We start from the raw sequence: 22,729 nt of genomic DNA on the forward strand, positions 1-22,729 counted from the left end.
TACAGTAGGTTATCTATTTTATACCTAGCAGTGTATATATGTCAATCTCAGACTTCTAAATTCATCACACCCTCAAGTAGAATTTCATTTGCTCTTCTAAGTGATACTGACCAAGACATTTTCCTTCTCTCGATTTGGGATCATAGCATGATGTAGGAAGCTTTTTTGTAAAAACTTCTGGAAAGCCCTGGAATACTGTTCTCAACAAGGCTAGGAGGTCACACACGTGAACATACCTTGGTCTGGTACCCGTGGCTCTATTAAAGTTTTATATATGCACTTCAGTCAACTTTGATCTTTTATATTTTCCTGGATAAATCACCTATTTTGTTTTGGTTTTACATTATTAGCATGAAGTTATACCTAATACTCTCTTATAATTAAAAGAAACATTTTACCTCCACACAAGGGCAGCTCCATGTTTCATGGGACCAGGGACGTATTCATATTTGGGGGTTCTCTTTAAGAAAAAAAGTTCAAAATCCTGAATGCAAATTTAGGCATAAAACTGAATACTTAACTAGAATGAGAAAAAGAATCAGAACAAATTAAAATTTTAAATATGCTGACAAATATCATAAGCCACAAACTCCAGAAAAATAAGACATTTAAAAAAAATTAATTTCCTGCCACACCCTATATTCATTTTCCCCCTACATTTTTGGGCTCCAAGCTCTTTGATCACCTCTTTGTATGACAGTAATATTGTAATATTTTTTCTATAAAGTTGGAAAGCTAGTTCATGCATGCTCGATTGCATTTTGAGAAAATATTTTACTTGGAAATAAGTATAAAGCCACAGGAAGTTGTAAAAACAGTACAGAGAGATCCTGTTTCCTCTTCACTCTGTTATCCCTATGATAAAATCCTATGTAACTATAGTGCAATATCAAAACTAAAAACTTGGGACTTCCCTGATGGCCCAGTGGTGAAGAATCCGCCTTTTGATGCTGAGGACACAGGTTCGATTCCTGGTCTGGGAACTAAGAACCCACATGCTGCAAGGCAACTAAGCCCACGTGCCGCAATTACTGAGCCCACGCAGCCTTGAGTCCATGCGCCGCAACTGGAGAGTCCGTGCACCAGAAGAGCTCCTGCGAGATGTGATGAAGAGTCTAAGACCCGACACGGCCAAATTACGTAAATTTGAAAAAACATTAAAAAAAAAAAAGCCTAAAAAACTGACGTTGATACAATACGCAGATTTCGTTCAGATTTCACCAGTTTTACAAGCAGTTTGTGTCTGCGTATTTGGCGTCCATGCATTTTATCACATGTGTAAATTCGTGTTACAAATCAAGATACAGAACTGTTCTATCACCTCAAAGACACCCCTTCACACACCTGTGTAATGACCCCTCTCTCCGCCATTCCCTGATGCCTGGGACATTCCAGGAGAGGTGTGTACATGAAATCACACAGTATGTGACCTTGTGGAACTGGCCTTTTTCCGTGAGCACAACAGCCTTGACGTCATCCAAGCTGTTGCTGTATCAACCGTCCTTTCCTTTTTTACTATAGAATGATATTCCACAGTATGGATGGACCACAGTTTACTCACCCACTGAAGGGTGTTTTGGTTGTTCCCAGTTTGGGGATATTACAAGTATTCCAGCTATGAACATGGGTGTGTAGGTGTTTGTGTAGACCTAAGTTTCCATTTTTCAGGAATAAATGCCCAGGAGTACAATTGCTGGGCTCCGATGGTAAGTGTAGGTTTAGTTTTTCAAGAAACTAGCAAACCATTTTCCGGAGCAACGATGCCACGTTATGCTCTCTCCAACGGCGTGGACGAGGTTTAGTTTCTCTGCGTCCTTGCCAGCACTGAGAGTCAGCACTGTGGTGAGTCGCTCAGTTATGTCTTTCCAACCCCGTGGACTGTGGCCCACCAGGCTGCTCTGTCATGGGGTTTCCCGGGTGAGAATACGGGAGTGGGTAGCCACTCCTTTCTCCAGGGAATCTTCCTGATCCAGGGATCAAGCCCAGGTCTCCTGCATTTGCAGGCAGATTCTTTACCATCTGAGCCGCCAGGGAAGCCCCACTGTCACTACGCATTTCTTATTTTAGCTGCACTAATAGGTGTGGAGTGACATGTCATCAGGCTCTCAATTTATATTTCTCCAATGGGGAAGGATGTTACTATTTTTTCCTGTACTTATTTGCCATCCATACACCCTCTGTCTCTTTGTGTTTTGTCCTTTTTCTAATACAGTCATTTGTTTGTTTTCGTTTTGTTTTATTGTTGAGTTTTGAGAGTTTTATATATAGTTGAGAAAGGAGTCCTTTGTCAGATACATGGTTTGCAAATATTTTTTCCTAGTAATGGTTTACCTTGTCATATTCTCAAGAGGCTCTTTCCATGAGCAAAAGTTCTTAATTTAGAGGAAGTTCAATTTACCTTTTTTTTTTTTTTCCTTTGCTGGATCATGCTTTTGGTATCAAGCCTGAGAACGCATCACCTAGCCTAGCCCTAGGTCCCAAAGAGCGTCTCCTATGTTTTCTTCAAAAAGTTTCACATTTAACGCTATGCTCCATTTTGAATTAATTCTAGTATAAAGTATGAGACTTGGGCCAAGAGGTTTCTCTTTGGTTTTGCCCATGGTGTCCAGTTGTTCCCCTGCCATTTGTTAGAAAGACTATCCTTCCTTCCCTGGATTATAATTTCTATCAATTTACTCTCAATTTTATTACAACTCACATATAGCTTGATTTACACTACCCTGACTTATGAAAAGTTTATTTCCTAAAATGTTCACCCAATCTTTCTTTCTTTGACTAATTCCCTTCTTCTCGCCCCCTCCTTTTCAACAATGCATAATTATTGAGAGCAAACCATTCCTGCTGGCATTCGTATTCGATGGCCGAGAGCGGTTATAGACCAGTGACAAATAAACAAGAGGGCTTCTGCAGGGGAGGGCACCAGGCCAGGGCCGTTGGAAGATGGACTGGTCAGGGGCAAACCCTCTGAGGAGGTGACCCAAAAGCTGAGACCTGTAGGCAAAGGAGTTGCTGAGGGTCTGAGAGGAGTTTGGGGAGGGGAGGCTTTGCCAGATTCTGGCAAGGAATCTAGATTGAGTCTAAGAAATGGGAGGCTGCCGAGGGCATTTTAAGCAAGAGATGACGTGATACAATTTACATCCTGGGTTTTCGCCGTGTCCGACAAGCCTCTCCCTCTTGTGATCCGATTGAATGAGCCAGAACAAAAATGGGCAAAACCTGCTGGACCTCCACCAGGCAGTCAGGACTGGGCTGTTGTAACTTACAAGCTTTGTCAGCTCTTCTGCTCCGAGCGCCCCGCCCCTGCCTCTTTCCAGCAATAAGAACCGCTGGCCGAAATAGGACACAAAGACGGTCAGCGAGGCTGTGGGAGGGCCGTGAGGGTGGGTTTGCGGTGCTGTGGGCAGAGGAGGCTGCTGGAAAGATAGCTTTTCTGTTGTGAAGGGCCTCTTGGGGTAGATCTTGCGAGATTACGCATCTCGTGTCATTAGAAAGCACGGCTATAAATTAGCCTGCTCAGAAGCATGGGGTGTGTAATAATTAAGTAATAAAAGTCACCGCAGGGGTAAAGGAACCAGAAAACAAAGAGCCACTCTTTGTAGATGTGCTGCAGGCTACTCTGGAAAGAGACCTCTGAGCTCGAGTGGCATTTCAAAGCCGAGGAAGCGCCACTCAAAAGGAGTCCCAGGTCAGCCTGGTCCCAGAGAAGTCCGCCTGGAGGGTGGGAGAGATGGGGGTGGGTGTTTAGGGTCCAGTCCAGCTCTGTATCTGTTTCTGGGGCCACAAAATCCAACGCTTGGAGGGGCCTAGCAGGCAGTGGAGTGCAGTAGGGAAGGGAGAGGACTTGAGCTAAATGACACCTGATACTCAGCTCCAGCCAACTGTTGCCACATAGGAAGGCAGACCTATGTGATCAGAACATATACATCTTCAGGACAATCTGGGAAAGCTGGTTTTTTGTTTTTTTTTTTTTAATGTAAAATCTCCCAATTTTTAAGGGCCGACAACAATTTCCAAGACTTTAAATACCACCGTGCAGGCTGTATAAAACACGAAGCCAGGGGGTTTCCCTGGAGGTTCAGTGGTTAAAACTCTGCACTTCCAAAGCAGGGGGCACGGGTTCGATCCCCGGTTGGGGAATTAAGATCCCACGTGCTGCAGAGCAACGAAGCCCGCCTGCCACAACTACTGAACCCGCACGCCACAACTAGAGAAGCCACACGCTGCCTCAGGAGACCCCACATGCTGCAGTGAAGATCCCACGCGCTGCAACTAAGACCCAGCGCAGCCAAATAAATAAAAACCATTCCTGGTCCCATGTCCGTCACTTTCAGTGATGGTAAGATTGATCGCTTGGGTAAACTTTATGTTTTGCACATTTATCACAATAAGAACAAATTGATCCTGTGGTTCAGCTGCTGCAGCCTGAGCCATCCATTGTAAAGTTCCCTGTCAGCCTTCTACCTAATCATCTCTCATTACCTAAATCCATTATTTCATTAGGAGTCACAAGGTAATGATGCTCTTCCGCTCAATTCTGTCCTTCCTCCAGCGTCTTATTAGCTTTGGTTCTTCTAGAAAGTACTTTCCCTCATCACCTATTAGGTTGCCTTGAGAGAGCCTCACACACAGCCCTGCCCCCACTCTTCTGGGACCTGACCCCCTCATCTGTAGGATGAGTGATAGTATTAATAATACCCACTTCACAGTGTTGTGAGGAGTGGGGTATGCAAAGTGCTCCACTTGGCTGGAGACCCCTGTCAATGAGAATCAGAGCAGAGGCTGAAGGCAATAAAGACAGATTTCATTCAGTACTATTGCAAAGGGGAAAGTGACCTCAGGATAGAGTTGGAATCAGTTCTTAATACAACACAAGTGGGAATTTCTACCCAAGGAGCAGAGTGGAAGGCAAGTTACTAAGGGGAGACTTCAAGTGTAGGTAAGGGATTCTCACTAAACTGCCTTAATAGGACTCTTGGTAAAGGCAAGCCAAGGTGATGAGACATGAGGGGTGAGGGGACTGACTTAGCAAGGTTCTGTGCTAAGGCTGACTTCATCCAGCCAAAGATAGGTCCCAAGGACAAGGCCTGATGGAAAGGAGGGGTTTGAGGAGTCTGTCTTAAATCTGGTCGAGGATAGAGTCTGTCACCATATAAGGCCCAGCACTTGATTGGTGGGCAGTAAGCATTTGTTGAATGATTCACAGAAGGCACCCATTTCTTCCATGGCTGCAGAAAGCCAGAAAGAGGCTCTCACAGCCTTGGGGAGGGCACTCTTCCCCACAGGCCTGACAGTCATGCAGGCAGCCTCCGGGGAGAGGGGGGGTCTCTGGCCCTTCCCAGACCTCAAACCCATCTGACTTCTTCCCCACAGGCCTTCCACCCCCTTCTTTGATCTGCTGCAGCATCGGTACCAGCAGCTGTGGGTGCAGGAGCAGAAGGCCACCGAGAAAGCCATCAAACTGGAGAAAAAGCATAAGGTAAACGCCATGCTCCCTGCATGAGGGGAGGGGAGGGAAGGGGAAGGCTTGGGGAGGGGCAAGGCCTTGAGGCGGCCCCCTGTGCATGCTTGTTGCTGGTGGGCGAGGTGGGGTGTTGACTGGGCAACCGAGTTGCTCATTGCTGTGCTGAAAGGGTCTTGATGATGATCAGGTTCAACTTTGGCTTAAGCCCCTAGAGAGGAAGACTGATTTCTATCTAAGGCCCCTCTGGGCTGTTCTCAGCAGTGGGGAGAGTCGGAAGTCGGAGACAACCACTTAGAGCAGAGCACTGCAATAGTATATTTTTAAGTAATTAATTAATTCTAGTTTTGGCTGCATGAGTCTCCATCGCTCCACGTGGGTGTTCTGTAGTCGCCGTGAGCGGGCGCTCCTCTTGCTTGTGGAGCACGGGCTTCTCATTGTGGGGGCTTCTCTTGTTGCTGAGCGCAGACTCTAGGCCCGCGGGCTTCAGCAGTTGCCCCACACAGCCTCAGCAGTTGTGGCATGCAGGCTTAGTTGCTCCTTGGCATGTAGAATCTTCCTGGACCAAGGATCGAACCCGTATCCCTTGCACTGGCAGGTGGATTTTTACCCAGTGTGCCACCAGGGAAGTCTCTGTAGTAATCATTGAAAAGCAGTCCATGACTAGTTTATTCATTAATAGCTCAAGAGAGAGCTCACTATGGTAACAACCAGTTTTTTCCAAGGTAGCATTACTGTTACATGCTGCTACTTCATACTGAGAGCTCCAGGCCAGAGTCATGTTCTTAATTAGCAGCTATTTCACAACAACTCAGAGGGCCACAGGTCCATGGAATCTGGAGCCTCCGAGGACACGTCTCCTGAATCTAGAGACAGTCTCGTAGCCAGTGCCCCTCCTGTTTCAACAGAAAACCCTGTTCAGTTCAGTTCAGTCACTCAGTCATGTCCGACTCTCTGGGACCCCATAGACTGCAGCATGCCAGGCTTCCCTGTCCATCACCAACTCCTGGAGCTTGCTCAAACTCATGTCCCTCGCATTGGTGATGCCATCCAACCATGTCATCCTCTGTCGTCCCCTTCTCCTCCTGCCTTCAATCTTTCCCAGCATCAGGGTCTTTTCCAGGAGTCAGCTCTTCACATCGGGTGGCCAAAGCATTGGCCTGTAGTCATCCACTATCAGCGGCTCCACCCTGAGCACTGGTCAGGGACTGGTGCAGCTCAGGGGGCTGTGGCTTTGAGTGGCTCACCGCTGTGGTGGTTGTTCAGCCTCTCAGTCGTGTCTGACTTTTTGCAACCCCGTAGACCGTAGGACACCAGGTTTCCTTGTCCTTCACTGTCTCCCGGAGTTTGCTCAAACTCATGTCCATTGAGTCAGTGATGCCATCCAAACTGGGGTCTCAATGACCTTGATGGGCAAAAAAGGGGGTTGGGTTGAATGAGGGCCCAGCACATAGTCGGGGCTTCCCAGGACATAGAAGGGGGCTTTCCTGGTGGCTCAGAGGGTAAAGAATCCACCTGCAATTCAGGAGACCCGAGTTAGATCGCTGGGTCGGGAGGTTCCCCTGGAGAAGGAAATAGCCACCCACTCCAATATTCTTGCCTGGAGAATTTCATGGACAGAGGAGCCTGGCAGGCTATAGTCCTCGGGGTTGCAGAGTCAGACACAACTGAGTGACTAACACTTTCACAGGACATAGTAAGCACTCAAAAAGCACTTGTCAAACCAACCACAGAGTTCTTCTGTTCCAAGATTCTCTGTGACTGTGATGCTTTCTATCAAAGGGCTACGAATACCCAGACCCTCAAAACACGGAGGGGCTGACCCACAGTCTGTTAGGATTGATGAGATGGTTGATTTACAAGGTCAGATTGCTCCCATCTTAGGAGAAACTGGTCTCTTAGCAGCTCAGGATGTCCTGGGTTTTGGACGGTGATGACCCCAAACGAAATTCTTGGAAACTGGCTTTCATTTAGAGAGCAATCGTCTAGGACCAGACACTCTGCTCAAAGCTAACTCAGCAAATCCTATAAGAACCTGTTTGCTAGGCATCTGTACCCCATTTTCTGCAGCAGAAACTGAGGTTGAGAAAGGCACTAAGACTCACTTTCATCCTCCTAATTCTGAAACCCGGCTCACTAAGCCCTAGCAAAGCAGCCTCTCAGCTTTGGTTTGAGATGAAGTTTCAAAACTGCTGTTCTAGGAAGCAGAGGGGAGAGTTGATCCAAGGGGCTTGGAAGTTATCCACAGACACATTAAATAAAATTAATATAATTGGGTAACAAAATAAGTCAATAAAAGAGGTTCCCTGCAAGTCCAGTGGTTAGGGCTCCATGTTCCCAATGCAGGGGACCCTGGTTTGATCCCTAGTTAGGGAACTAAGATCCCACATGTCGCATGGCTCGGCCAAAAAATAAATCAATAAAATAAAGAGATGCTATCTTTTAAAAAAAAAGTAAAATAAAAGGGGTTCAATAGGGTGGTGGTGTCTCCGGCTAAATTCAGGTCAGCTTTTATTCGTTGGCTGCACCATCTGACCTGTGTCACTCTCTCATGCCCCTTTCTGCAGTGGCCCATGCTCTTTGGGTCACTTGGGTACCAGCACATCATCCAGCTCATCCACTCCAGGTGTGGAACTCCAACTCTCTAGCTCCCGGTATAAACAAGAGCCCCCTATTTGCCTGCTAACTCCCCTAGGAGGTTTTGAGTTCTGACAAGGTCACAGCTGTGAGCTAAGGTCTGACTGTGCATGGAGTTCCCCAGGGGCACACATTGAATCGGAGTCCCCCTCTGATCCTGCAACTGGGGGCCGGGGACCTTGGGTGAGTCTGCTGGAGTGACCGTGACAACGTATGATAGACTGGGTGGCTTAAACCACAGAAATCCTGGAGGCTGGAAGTCCAAGGTGGAGGTGGCGGCGTCAGTTGCCCTGGAGGCCTCTCTCCTCAGCCTGAAGACGGCCGCCTTCTCACCCCGTCCTCACAGGGCCTTTCCTGTATGGACACCCCTGGTGTCTCTTCCGTTTCATATAAGGACATCTGTCCTATTGGATTACAGCCCCATCCTCTGATGTCACTGAGCCTTAATCACCTCCTTAAAGGCCCAGCTCCAAATACGGTCCCCACTGGGGGCTAGGGCTTCACCCTATGGATTTGGAGGGGACACAGTTCAGACCACAGCAGACCCCATGAGCTCTGGGTCCCTAACCATAGGCTTGCAGCATCTGTTTGTGGGTACGGGGCGTGCAGCTAAGGAGGAGCTGGACTGCCTCTGCAGCTCTGAAATCCCACCCACAGAGACCTCAAGGGCTCTCCACTGAGCCCTCTAATTCCTCCTCTCAAAGGAGTCCTCCTTTCTTTTCCACGAGCAGACCATGCTGAGGACCTGCTTCCCAGAAATGGCAACAGCCCCATCAAATCATTCATTCGTTCAGACCTGGTGGCATCCCTGGTAACCACCAGGGCTGTCTTAGCTAAGGAGGACACATCCCTGCCCTTGAGGCAGCTGCCTTCCAGAACCCAGAGAGTTCTAGGGTCAAACCAGAAACCAAAACAGCACGCTCTCAGCACCCCATGGTCCCCTCCCTGAGTCCACCTGGTCCCCTGAAATCAGACGGGGAGAAGGGCCGGAACCAGGGGGAAAGGGCCCCACGGGGCTGCCCCAGCAGGAATCCCGGCCCCGGGCCCTCCAGCCCAGTCGCTGTGGCTCTGGCCTCTGCAGAAGCCGATCACCACCAGGCCTCGGCCTTTCTCTGCTCTGCAGGTGATCCTCGGGAAGCTCTATGAGACCCGGAGCAGTCAGCTGAGGAAGTACAAGCCGCCCGTGGGGCTGGATGCCCTCTGGCACATGCCTCACTTCCAGAAGGTCAGTCCTGCTCCCATCTCCCCTGCCCGCACCTAGCGATGCCCTGCTTCCTGTTCTTTACCTGTCCTCTAGACAGGGGCTTCTGTGGGCTTCTGCCGCTCGACTGGCGCAACGACAACAACAACAGCAATGCTGCCAAGAGCTAACATGTTGGAGCCCTTCCTAAGCGCCACCAGGGACACGCCTGGCCCCAGGGAGACAGCCACACAAAGCCGCGTTCCTGGCCAGACCAGGCCTGGCTGCTTGTTTGAGTTAAACCGCAATTTAGACAGTGAAGGGGCCCGTGCCTTCCTGAGCCTAATGCAACCGAACAGGCTGCCAGCGAGGCCTGCCTGCCGCCCTTGACGCGGCGCCCATGTCCTGCCCCAGTGGCCGCCATCAGCGTATGTCAGTGGCCATTCGCCCCGCTGCCCGTCAGTCCCGGCCGTCGCCGCACACACGGGCAGGGCCACGCGCAGCGCAGGGGAGCGGGGTGTGCCGTGGGCCCGTTGCCGCTCCCCGCCCAGCCTGGGCAGCACCCCTCGCCTTCCCCAGGCTCCTTCCTTTCGCCCTCACCCCTCCTGCCCCATCTCCACACGCGGGCCTTGGCCCACAGCCTCCTTTCTGTCCCTCTTTCTGTTGCCTTTCCTCTCACTCTTCTTTTTCTGATTTTCCTGACGTTCAGTGTCCGTGGTGGGGCGGGGGGACAGACATCCTGGGGACCCTGCCAAGGGAGGGATGGGACCCATAGCCCCCTGGGCACGAGATAAACTGCTGGCACTCTGCTCTACAATGCCAACCCCCAGCCCCTCTCAGCCCCTCGTCTCTGATTTTAAATCTGCCTATAGTTCCCAGGGGTTTCCCTGGTGGCTCAGATGGTACAGAAGCTGCTGGCAAATGCAGGAGACCTGGATTCGATCTCTGGGTCAGGAAGATCCCTGGGAGAAGGGAATGTTACCCACTCCGGTATTCTTGTCTGGAGAATTCCACAGACCAGGGAGCCTGGTGAGCTACAGTCCAGGGGGCTGCAAAGAGTCAGACACGACTGAGTGCCTAAGCACACACATAGGTCCCAAAACGATGGACAAAGGGCCCCTTTCCCTGTCCAACACGCCCCACCCAAGTAACACAGATTCCCCTGTGTCAGGAGGCCTGTCTCACCCGCAGGTACCCCCACAGCCTGGCCCAGAGCAGGAGCAGAAATCCAGAAATAAATGAGTTTCTATTTCTTCTTCTTGTTCAGTCGCTCAGTTGTATCCAACTCTCTACTATCCCATGGACTGCAACACGCCAGGCTTCCCTGACCATCACCAGCTCCCGGAGTTTGATCAAACTCATGTCCATTGAGTCAATGATTCCATCCGACCATCTCATCCTCTGTTGCCCTCTTCTCCTACCTTCAATCTTTCCCAGCATCAGGGTCTTTTCCAATGAGTCTAAGAGAGGGGATTTGACTCAACTAAGCACAGGTCTCTTCTGATCTTAAGACTGTTGTTGCAAAAACCCATTAGGAAGAGGGCCACCCACCCGTGATGCCAGCCCTGTGTTCATGCTGAGTCATTTACACATATTATTTCACATAGCATCCTTACCTGATTTTTGCAGAGGACTGGCAGAGATGGTGTTCATTTTCAAGTGGCTGGACCTGGAACCCAGGTCCCTCTAACCGCCAGGCCCAAGTTCAAAGGCACCACCCACTGTGCCATTGAAATAACAAGAAGTAGAATAAAATGCAAGCGCCTGGGCTTACAGGGTGTTTTCTCATTTTCCCCAGGGAGGCTCATGGGCTCTGGAAGTTCAGCCACAGGAATCTCAGCAGGGCTGGTCCTTGGGCACCAGCCAGGACAGCCCCGCAGAGGCGCCAAGAGCCCCAGGGTGCTGCCGCCACTGCCGAGACACTCAGCCCCCTCCTTGCTGGGAAATACCACCCGTGAAAAGTACTTCCTGAGCTCCTACTGTGTCCCAAGTGCCAGACATGCGTTATCTCATAGACGCAAAGGTCCCATTCTACAGATGAGGAGACTGAGGCTCAGAGAGGGGAAGGAACTTGCCCTGAGAGAAAGGGGTTCCTGCCTGGTCCAGGGCCTCTTCTCTGGGTGGCTGGGCAGTGATGCCTCCTGAGGACACTATCCTTCACTTTCCAGTCCTGCCCCGGCAGGTCCCCTCTTTGATACCAATGGGCTCTTTTCTGCCCCTTTGAGGCACTTAGCTGCACTGCAATTCATTCATTAACTGGGCCACTCGTTGTTCAATGTCCATCTTCCCCAGTGAAGTGTGAGCCCACAAGGACACGTGCGTTGCGTCCCCACTGGGTCCCAGGAGCCCAGCATGGGGCCTGACACCCAGCAGTGACTAACACTTTCAATGTTAGTCGCTCAGTTGTGTCTGACTCTTTTGTGACCTCATGGACTGTAGTCCACCAAGCTCCTCTGTCCTTGGGATTTCCCAGGCAAGAGCACTGGACTAGGTTGCCATTTCCTCCTCCAGGGGATCTTCCCCACCCAAAAACTGAACCTGGGTCTCCGACATCTTCTGCATCAGCAGGTGGATTCTTTACCACTGAGCCACCCACCAGGTGACCAGTAAGTGCTTGTGGGAAGAACGAGTGAAGGATCGGGTGGACGAATGGATGGCCAGTGCCGCCCAGGAGGACAGAGTCGAAGAGCCTTTCCCAGGCCCTGTGAGACCCCCTTCCCAACTTAAATGTCCCAGTGCCTGCCAGCCCGGCAGCCACCGGTGGGGTCTGGACCCACAAGGGCCAGTCGTGGCTAGAGCCGCTCCTCCCTTGGGGCGGGGAGGGGGTGCTGGTTGTTGTCGGGGCCCGGGGAAGGTCTTTGTGCCTCGTGTCTGTGCTGATCCGCCTGCCCCCCTTCCCCACCCGGCCCCATTATGAAAGGAAAAGGCTCTTCCAAAAAAGTGGAATCTGTCACGGTGATGGATAACCTAAATGGACTCTCCCCGCTCGCGAACAGATGTCGACGCTGAACTCTGTCAGAAATAATTAAACACCTTTCACATGGAAAAGCAGCAGGCAGGGTGCGGGTGCTCCCGGGCCGGGTCAGTGCAGAGCGAGCTGGCTTTCCACCCAACCGTCCCCACCAGTGCCACTCGGGGCCCCTCCTGTCTGAGCCTGGAGGGACCATGGGAGGGAGCAGAGCAGAAGCACCCCTCGGTGGGGCTCCCTTTCCAGACACACGGGTTCCAGTGCTACCTCCTGGGCTGTGCAGCCAGCAGTTACCGTGCAACGGCCAGTGCCCAGAGGCAGGGTCGGCCGACAGCTGGCGAGTGGCCTCTCTGCCAGGATGCTCACGACGAGCCGCCAGCCAGCCCCCGGGCCTGGGTCAGTGGCTGGCCCTCCCTGGGCCTCAGTTTCCCCACCTGAAAATGGGGTGGTGGGGCACTGGTTCTTAAGGGTCTCTTAAGAAACTCCAGCTTCCAGGACCAAGCAGCCACATGGCGGGAAGCATGGGGCTCGTGGAGGCTGCAGACCCCAAGCTGGGGTGAACTGGGACAGGCCCTCATTCTCAAGAAGGGACATGAATTCATCGCCTCGTCCCTGAGTGGGGGCACCGCTGGGCTTGGGGCCTGCACCTTCTGTTCCTGCTGGCCGGGCTGTCTCTGCCCTCCACGAGGTGCACTGGGGGCCAGCAGAGCGGGAGACGGGGGCGGTGCAGTATGTTTGTGCGTGCGTGACTCCAGGGTCAGCTAGACCTGCGCCGGGTGGTGACCCTGCCACTCCTGACCTGGCGTGTGGCTTGACCTGTCCAAGGTCCCGCTTTCTCTTCTGTAAAATGGGCCTGTGCCTGTTAGCAGAGCTGCTGGGAGTGTTTGATGGGAACACGTGCCCAGTGTTTAGCAGAGCACCGACCCTTATCAAGCCGCCAAAAATGGCAGCTGCCACGAGGATGGTCCTGGTGATCACCCATTCACTCACTCACTCACTCGTTCACTCATTCATTCATTTACAGACCTTATCCCTGAGTGCCTTTGTGTCAGACCCTGTTCTCAGCGATGACAATATGCCTCCATAGGGCTGTTGGTGACAGGCAAAGAGTAAGGTGGACAGACAGCTGGCGGAGACAGGTAACTGTGCAGGTGGACGGCTAGATGGGGAAATTTGGAGAATTTCCAGCCCTGGGCGTCCAATTCTCTCAGCCTGAAATGCTGGGGGGATGTCAACCTGAGTTGGCAGCCCCGAGTCTGGGGGTGGGGATGACCTCCCATAACGAAACCTCCAACACCATGCACACTCCAGTTGGCCCAGCCTGTTCTCTGGCCTTTTGTGGAAGCCTCCTTGGGTGTCCCTGGGCAGGGAGGGGGTCTGGCTCCCGAAGACAGCCCTCCCTGGGGCTGGTTGGGAGGCAGAATTATTAACAAGTGCCCCTCTGCTCTCAAAAGCGACCCAATCTGAACCATATATTCTCTGGTCTCCTGGTATTAAATCAAGAAAAACAGACAGTTTTATCCCCTTTTATGAAAAGACTACTAATGATAAAGGACCAAAGACAAAGGAGTGGGGTGCCCCCTATATTTATGGTGGTCTCGACAGCGACAGTGAAAGGCTGGAGATGTCGCAGGCCAAGCACTAGCTTAAGTATATGTTGGGACACATTACACAGATATTACAGAGACAGTGTACAGCATCATGATATTACGCAGCCACTGAAAACATTTTAATGCATTTTATTTATGTTTGGCTGTGCTGGGTCTTCGCCGTTGTGTGTGGTGACCAGGGTGCGGGGCGACTCTCTGGTTGCAGTGAGCGGGCTTCTCGCCCTGTTGTCTTCTTTCGTTTCCAAGTGCGGGCTCGAAAGCGCTCATGGGCTCCATAGTTGCAGTGCCTGGGCTCGGCTGCCCTGTGACGTGTGGGGTCCTCCCGGGTCAAGGATCGAACCCCGTGTCCCCTGCCTTGGCAGGTGGATTCTTATCACTGGACCACCAGGGAAGTCCACCATTGAAAATATTGACTTTAGCCTCTACTTATTGGCATTTTAATCATACTTCCCTGGTTTAGTACTGCTTGACCTACATATTATTGGGGGAAAGAACCTGTCTTATGTGACCCTGTCTGAATGGAGGCACCCATCCGTCATGTGGGGTCAGTGCTCCAGAACAGACGTCCAGGAGGGGGGCCCCGAGTGGCAGCAGCAGTAATTCCTGGGGTGAGCTGGAGCCTGTTTGATTTTCTCAGACTCTCTTTCCTGCAGTTTCCATTTTTACAGTGAGTACATATAACTTTTACAAAGCCAGTTAGGGTTTTTTAAATGTTTTTTAGGGACTTCCCTGGTGGGCTAGTGGTTAAGACTCCTTATTTCCAATGCAGGGGGCACGGGTTTGATCTCTGGTCAAGGAACTAAGATCCCACTGCATGGCAAGGCCAAAAAAAATGAAAATAAATAAAATAGCAATGGGAATAATAAAATAATTTTTAAATGTTTTTAAAGGGCAGGGACTCTACATCCTTCCCGGGGTGCCTGTCCCTGTGCTCAAGCCTCTCTCAGCTCTGTTCCTCTCCACGGCTCACGGAGCGCTCCCAGAGTTGCTGGCGAGGCCTGGTCTCCCCTAAGCAGTTTCCATCAGGCCTGAAGGTCAGAGGCCGGCACTCTCCCCCAGCCAAGAAAGTGGCTGACTTGTGGAGTCTGGACCTCTATGGCTAAGTCTGTTTTATAATTGCCAAGATCCACTCTAGAGGGGGATTTGCCCAAGCATCTTGGGGTCTCTGCTTCAACCTGAACCCTCTGCCCCTCCCCCACCAAGCCCTCTACAGCCCCGATACCCCACTGACATTACATAGTCATTCAGTCACTAAAGTATGAACAAATTGACTATATTTTCATTTGGCTTTCGGTTTCAGCCCCACTGCTTTAGAATAATGGCCCAAGCTATTAAGCTAACAGTTTGATTTACAAGCTCCTGTGCTCTGAACGCTGGGATCAGACTCCTCTCTTTGTGGAAGACTAACCCTGCCTTGGGTCTCCTGGGCCCCTGACTCCCTAATAGAACAGGAGACAGCAAGGAAGGGAAAAAAAAAAAATTCAGCAGTCAGCCAAGCAGTGACACCCAGAGATGGAGCTGATTAGTGGAAGCTGCTGAATCTAAGAAAAGGATTTTCTTTCCCACCTTTAAGCTCTCTTACAAATCATAGCAGGCTGGAAGGTTAACTCTCTGTTAAAGCCCCAGAGCGGCCTCTCAGCCCGTCCACCCTGCAGCCGCCCTCTTTCCAGAGGGCCCGCACAGTCTCCAGCCCCGAAGTCACTCCTCGCTGACCCAGGAAGGGCAGACTCCAGGTGGACTGGCCCTCCCCGAGGCCTCTGCACCAGGGATGTATTTTAAGAACCCTGCCTCGCTGTAGCGTTGGAATAAGAATCATCTCAGGGTGCCGTGTAGGGCACTGAGAGCAGGGATGGAATATGTCACACGCGGGGAGATGGGGCAAGGGGAAGAATGATTCAGAGGCCCTGATGCTCTTGACATGTCTTCCCTAAATACAGATTCCACTCTCCGCTCCATCATAAATCAGATCAGTATGCGGGAAGGCTGACTCGCGAAGGAATAGAGGCAGGGGCTTAATTGGTTTTGCATAACCCGGCACCTCAGAGAGGCAGCGTTTTTAGGCACCTGCTGCTCAAATCGCGGTGAGCCGAAGCTCTGAGAACGCGGACAAGTGGGAACGGGGAGGCTGGTGAGCTGGGGGCAGGCTAGAGGAGACAGAGGCAACATTTCTGGCGCTGCTGGAGAAATCTCGAAGTCTGGGCGCACCCGGGTCGTGGAGGGAGGCGGCAGGCGTCGTAGGGGAGGCGGGAGCTGGCCAGCACACCAGAAACAGCCCTGCAACCTGGGGATCCCCCCCCACCCCGCCCCCGAGCCCGGCTGCCCCTGTAATCTTTCCAGCACCCGAGAATTTGCAATTTAATCAGGGAGGCACTTCCGCCCTCCCCCACTGGGTGGTCAAAATATCGGGTTGGCGGAAAAGTTCATTCAGGTTTCTCTGTAAGATGGTTGCCATTTCGTGTTGAAAATCAGCTGGAAAATAGACTAAGACCAGCCTGTTTTGACATCAGGTATATACGTCTAATCTCTGGAGATGGCTAGAATCTCATGTTGAGTTTGGGGAGTTGATAAGACTTTCCAGGTCCCCGGTTTCTTCTTCCAGCTCATCCGTAAGAGAATCCATCCTCCGCGATCTAAAGGGAATCTCCCTGGGCTTGAGAACGCGTTCAGGTTAACATCTGCCCCCTCTGGAAGGACTCCTTCCCTGTCTCCCATGGATCCCTCAATTCTGTACATCCCCACTTGTCAGCTTCTGTCACTTGGCACCAAGGCTGCGGGCGTAACGGGGGTCCTAGACGCCTGGCATATGCCCAGCAGGAGGGTCTCGCAGATAAAAAACATCAAATCACCTACTCAGATAATTCGGGGTTCATTCAAACTGAGGTTTGTCAACAGTGCAGGCAGGATGAATGCAGAGGCTGGTATCCTCGTATCCACGAGCCGCAAGCAAAAAAACACAGCCTCCCTGGTTCCCCTGGGAGGTTCCAAGTTCATGGACATCAGAGTACACAACGCGTCGGGGAGGAATTGACACAACGGCGATGTTTTCTCTGCCCTCTTCCCTTCCTCTGCTCAAAGGGATCCTGGGAGATGATGCCTCCGCGGTGCAGACAATGTGGGTAGTTTGACCGAAGTCCACTGGCTGGAGGCATGGCGGGAAGGACATCCAAGAAGATGGGGCTCCCAGAGGACAGCAGAAAGCCCTCAGCAACAGCTCGCACATTTCAAGAGCTGCCGAGGGGCTCCCCTGCGTGCTCTGAAGGACGGTCTTGTTGTGTCGATGTTCACAGCAGCCCTACGTGACAGGGATAAGTCATGCATCTCAGAGATGAGGAAACCAAAGCTTGGAGGCTTCAGTGGCTGCTGTTAAAAGGTGGCGGGTGGTGGCTGAGCCCTCTGGCCCGCTACCTCCAGGCCTCAGGCCCTGGAAGGGCAGATAAATACTAAGGACCTGCAACTGAGGTCAGGGACCAGTGAGGGCCAAACGCAGGACCTGGAAACGAAAGTGAAGGGTAGTCAGGAACTCAGGTGTTTATAGGTGTCCAGAGGGTCGTGGCTGGCCCTGCTCTGGCTGATTGAACCCCCCGCAATAAACAAAACTTCCCACTGCCCTGATCGCCTTTAGACCTTGACAAACCCCCTGAGCACTTTTTAAATTCCAGCTTGGCCCCAAGGCTAAAGAGGAAAGAGCCCATTGATCGGGGGTTCAAGCTTGTTGTATCAAACGGTGCAAGGCAGAGACAGAGCCCAGTAACAGGGCTGAACCCATGGGGCTTGGAAACTACGCTGGTGCTCCAGACCCAGCCTGCCTCTGCATCTGTAAAGTGGGGGTCACGGCAGAATCAAATGCAACTGTGCATGCAAAGCACGCGGCAGGGGCCTGGCCGGGGCAAGGTCCTGGAGCAGTAGCATCTCTGGGTCGGACAGGGTTTTGCCATCTGCTCTTCTAGAAGAACAGTTCTCAAACTTGGCTGTACCTGGAGTCCTCTGAGAGGTTTAAAATGCAGATTCCAGGTCCACCCTCCCCCCAGGGCCCCCGATCCAGTGGGTCTGGGGTAGCTCCCCAGCTCCCTGGGTCAATGTCATCTCCTCCTACACAGATGTGTTCAAAGTGCATATTTACCAAGTCAGGCAGTGCCCTTTCATGTGTTTGACATAAAGCAGGCCAGGGGTTCAAAAGGAACGTCCCCTGGGAGGCAGGCTGTTGTTTGTTAACTAGCCATAAGGTTTATGAATGCCTGTCTTTTATTTTTTATTTTTTGGTGATGTTGCACAGTATGCAGGACCTTAGTTCCCTGACCAGAGATCAAACCTGTGCCCCCTGCAGTAGAAGCATGAATCCTAACCACTGGACCTCCAGGGAAGTCCCCGGAGGTCTGTCTTAATCTGCTCAGAACACTGCTACAAAAATACCGTAGGCTGGGTGGCTTAAGCAATGGATATTTATTTCTGGAGGTTGGAAGTTGGAAATCAAGGTGCCAGCATGGACAGGATCTGATGAGCCTCTCTTCCTGGCTTATGGACAGCCACCTTCTCACTGTGACCTCACACAGCAAACAGTGGGAAAGCAAGCACTCCAGCATCTCTTCCGAAAAGGGCGCTAATCTCATCATGGGGGTCCCATCCTCATGACCTCATCTAAACTGAACCACCTCCAAATACCATCACCCTATGGGGCAGGGCTTCACACATGCATTTTAGAGGGAACCAATTCAGTCCACAGCAGCTTCTTTTTCAGGTTCACTTGAAGTTCTGCCCATTTCTACCTCCTTCCACCTCCAGGTCGTGTCTCTCCTTTTGGAACCCCATGGAGCCACCTGCTTCCCCTTCTAAGTAACAGCTCTGCAAATACCTGGAGTAAGATACTGTTTTGTCGCTGATGTCCTGGTTCTGGATTGTTCCTGCGGGCAGAGTTCTGAATGTTGGAAGGTGAGACCCTGTGTTGCAGGGGCCGTGGGTCACCTGGATGCCACGATGCCTGCCACTCAACTTACACTCTCTACTTTTGTCCACTGTCACAGAGGACTTGTCAACTGGAACTGCCTTTCTACATATTTCTGAACAAAACTGCGGGTACAAATATTGAAGAAAATAAAAAACCCCTTCTCCTTAGAGGTTTAGCTGAAGGAGATGGAGAGGATCTTTAAGGATATTTGAATCTCAGAGGCATTTCTAAGGACTCTGTTGCCTTATCTCAGGCTCCTAACCCATCCATCCATCAGTCCAACAATCCATACATCAGTCCAATCATCCATTCATCCATCCATCTGCCCATCTACCCATCCATCCATCCATCCAACCATCCATCCATCTATCCATCCATCCATCTATCCATCCATCCCTCTGTCCATCCAACAATCCAGCCAGGATTTGTTGAATGTCCACAGGGCACCCCTAGCAGTCAAGTAAGGTCCCCTGTCCATCGACATTTCCCAGGAACAGTGTCTGGAATATGGCATCAATGTCCTTGCTGTCCAGTTGACGATCCTTAACTCTAATATTCCTATTTGTGACTTGACAAGATCAGCCTTCTCAACCACAGAGTCTGTTCCTCCTTAAAAGATACTGGAAGAATCTTCCAGCTTATTATTCTAAAAAGAAAAAAGGGGAAAGACAACACCAAGCCTGTACCCCACCCCAATGAGCCATGGACACCACACATCTGAGTATGTTCCCAGCTTCCCCGGCAACAGGAGTTGTTCAACAACCAATATGAATAAGCGATAAAGTGCTGACGGGCACTGCATGGACAGCTCAGCAAAGGACTTAATTTGCAACCAAGCACAAAATCAAAGAGTCTGTCAACCGAGGAACCATGCGCCTGGATAACCACCTTGCCTCTACCTGGGAAAGCACTGTCAGGTAAATTTCCAGAGAAAGTAATTAAGGAATCCCCATTGCCTAAACTCAGCAGCAAAATCGGAAGCTCTGGAATTCAGTGCTCGCCAGGGATCTGGTGTCTCCTCCCAGCTTGATCCTTCATCACGATGAACAGTAGAAGTTTATGAAGAGATGGGCTGGTGCGACTCCCCCCTCGCCCTCGGGAAGATGCTCTCCAGCACTGCATGGTCTGCTCATGTTGTCTTGGCGGGGAAGCAGTAGGCAGCAAATGAAACCCCTGCTCGCGGGGCCGGGGTAGGGAGGGTGAGATTAATACACAAAGATATAGCCCTCTCTGAGATCTGGCAGGCGCCAATTAATATTTATCAAGTACCCACAGTGCACACAATACCGAGTATCCACATGGAAAGCACAGTCCCGGGCATCAGGGAGTCTACCCTCTGACTCAGAAAGCTACAAGCGGATAGATGCTCCGTGTGCTTGGAGGCCCCCGTGCTGATGGGAGGACCCACTGGGAGTTCAGGTCAGTATCTGCAGCCATCGGCCTCCTCTTTCTGAGAGGATGAGCAGTTCTCAACCAGGCATCCTCACCGCCGCGGCCTCCATAGGGTGAGCACCCGCGTCTCTTGGGCCTGCCCTGTTCACAAAGGTTCTCCATCAGCACATTGCCTCCTCCCCTAACTCCCTCCTTCGCTTGAGTTTAAAACAAAAGTCAATTAAAGTAAAGGAAGTTCCGCTGTCCACTGCAGATTAGAGCCCCGCCGTGACCATCCACGTCCTGACAGGTCTAAGTGGGGTGGGTGGGTGAACCTGTCCAGCTGGGATAGCCCTCCACCCCCGCAGGCTGACCCCACTCCAGCCAGACGCCTCTGGGCCACCTCCCAGAAGAGCGCCAAGCAGACGCCCATCATCTGAGCTCTGAAAAGGCAAGGGGAGACCGCCCCCCCCACTTCCTGGCAGCTCTGCTTGTCACGGTTGCATGCTGACAACCCCATTGAAAACAGCCCTCGCCGCCACTGTGAAGCCCTTTCCGTCTCCCATTCAGTCCTTTCTCAGACAGTTTTTGAAAGGTGAAGAAAAGTCTGGAAAACGCTCGCCTCCAGCCCCCACCCTCACCCCACCCCCACTCCCAGCCCCATCATCGAGGGGGCGGCAGCTTGGGGGGAGCCGGGCTACCAAGCAGCCTCACCTGGCCCCACGGTGCACCGCCTCCAATTAAATCAAAATGGTTTGTTTTTAATGGTCTTTTACACTGACAAGTGGGCGATCATTTTGGGCCCACGAGCTGTCAGGGAACTGAGGCAAATCCTCCGTTGATAATGCCCAATGCTTCCAATTAGGAGCCGGGGCCGCTCCCGGCGTCCTAACGATTCCCCAGCCGCCCCCCAGACCCCTTTGGCGCGGGCTGTTTCTTCTTCCTCCTCCGCCGCAAATTACTGACACAAAACGGAAAGGCCCCGCGTCTCCTCCGCCACGCCAGGCCCGGGCCCTGTTGGGCTTAATGAGCCGATGGAAGTTTCGTGGCTCCGGCGCTAAATTCTTTTCTTGTTTGACAGCTGCTCGGCTAAGGCGAGTGTTGACCTTATAAAAGATTTAGTGTTTCTCATTATTTTCTGTCAAGCTTCACAAGTGATGGCTCTGCGGTTATCATTTGCATCCTGGGGTGTGCGCGCAAGTCTGTGCGTGTGTGTGTGTAGGGGGCTCCGGTGGAGATGAGGGAAAGGGGCTTTCTCTGCCCAAGTTGCATTTGGCCCCCACACACCAGCTCCTGGCCTGACACCCTTCTCCTGGGGACTTTCAAAGAGAAGGCAGGAAGCAGAGCCAACGTGACCGGAGAGTTCGGTGGCTTCCAGGCCTCCCGGATGGAACTTCTGCAGAGGCACCCCGAGGCAGGCAGACTCCCAGAGCCTGTGGGCGCTGGCCCAGCCCGTGATGGACGGCCGGACAAAAGGACCGGCTGGGGCAGATGTGGTGCTGAGCACAGTTCAGAACCACACTCAAGGCTTTATCACCGGAAACTTCCTCTTCTTACAGGCCCCGTGGAAAGCCACGACCAGCACGATTCTGGCCTCTGCTTTGCATCCTAAATGAAGGTTTAATGGTTTTGAAAAGCAGAAGCAATGTCTCTAAGTGGCACATATCGCTGTCCCCTGTGGGATAGCCCCTGCGGGATGACTATGGAGCATGTGTTAGTCCTTATTTGTCTCCTGCACCTACGCCCAAGGGGGGGCGGGGGGCCCACTCTATAAATAACAAGACTCTGGGGAGTCCATGCTGGCTCCTTCGCCAGCCTCCTGCTGGTCCCTCCGTCTCCTCTCTTTCATTCTCCGTGTTCTTCCCTCCTGCTACCCTACCCACTGGCCATCCCGGGTGAAGGTGCCCCAAGGTCGCCCCCAGAGGGAGAGAGACAAATCAGGGCAGGTGAACACAGGGATGTCTTCTCCCAGGGTTCTGAGTCTTTGTGCTGCCTCCTTGTCACCATGGGAGACCCTGTTTTGATCTCTTAGAGCAAAGCCATGGTGCACTCTCCCTCCCGTGCCCATGGCAGACCTTGCTAATCAATCACAGCACACTTTTTCAGGAGCCTCTATTTAGCCTGAGAATATTTTATGACCGAATGTGGCCACACCATGATGGGGAGTGCTACCTACTTGCCATCACTGCCTTAGAGGGGCCATTTGAATAAACTGCCACGCTACCGCATAGGGGAAGCTTGAGGATGTTAGCTGAGTGAAAGAAGCTGATCACCAAAGACCATGTACTATATGACTTGATCATCAGGGAATATCCAGAATGGGCAAATGCCTAGAGACAAAGAGGAGATTTGTTTTTGCAGGGGCTGCAGGGAGGGGAAAGTGGTGCAGTTCCTAGGGGTCCAAGGTTTCTTTCTGGAATTATGAAAATATTCTAAACTTACATTGTGCTGGTGGTTGCATGGCCCTATGAATATACTAAAAATCATTGATGTATACACTTCTTTGGGAGAAAACATTCTTTTTTTCTTTAAAAAATTTTTAATTTAATTTTTATTTTATATT

General features: G+C 51.6%; 1 protein-coding gene across 2 annotated transcripts in view; it reads left to right on the plus strand.

Moving 5' to 3' along the window:
* Positions 1 to 22,729, plus strand: part of CFAP77 (cilia and flagella associated protein 77) — a 150,156-nt gene that overhangs the window by 117,447 nt on the left and 9,980 nt on the right. The window contains exons 4-6 of one of the 2 annotated variants that reach the window (XM_040225453.1): positions 5,371 to 5,476; positions 9,219 to 9,320; positions 18,633 to 19,097. In XM_040225453.1, coding sequence (XP_040081387.1) covers positions 5,371 to 5,476; positions 9,219 to 9,320; positions 18,633 to 18,683 — 259 coding nt within the window. In that variant the 3' untranslated portion in view covers positions 18,684 to 19,097. Of the gene's footprint in view, positions 1 to 5,370; positions 5,477 to 9,218; positions 9,321 to 18,632; positions 19,098 to 22,729 lie in introns of those variants that run through there. The other variant, XM_040225452.1, reaches the window with a different exon arrangement.

The sequence above is a fragment of the Oryx dammah genome, unplaced genomic scaffold (genome assembly GCF_014754425.2).
Source record: "Oryx dammah isolate SB20612 unplaced genomic scaffold, SCBI_Odam_1.1 HiC_scaffold_25, whole genome shotgun sequence".
Classification (NCBI taxonomy): domain Eukaryota; kingdom Metazoa; phylum Chordata; class Mammalia; order Artiodactyla; family Bovidae; genus Oryx; species Oryx dammah.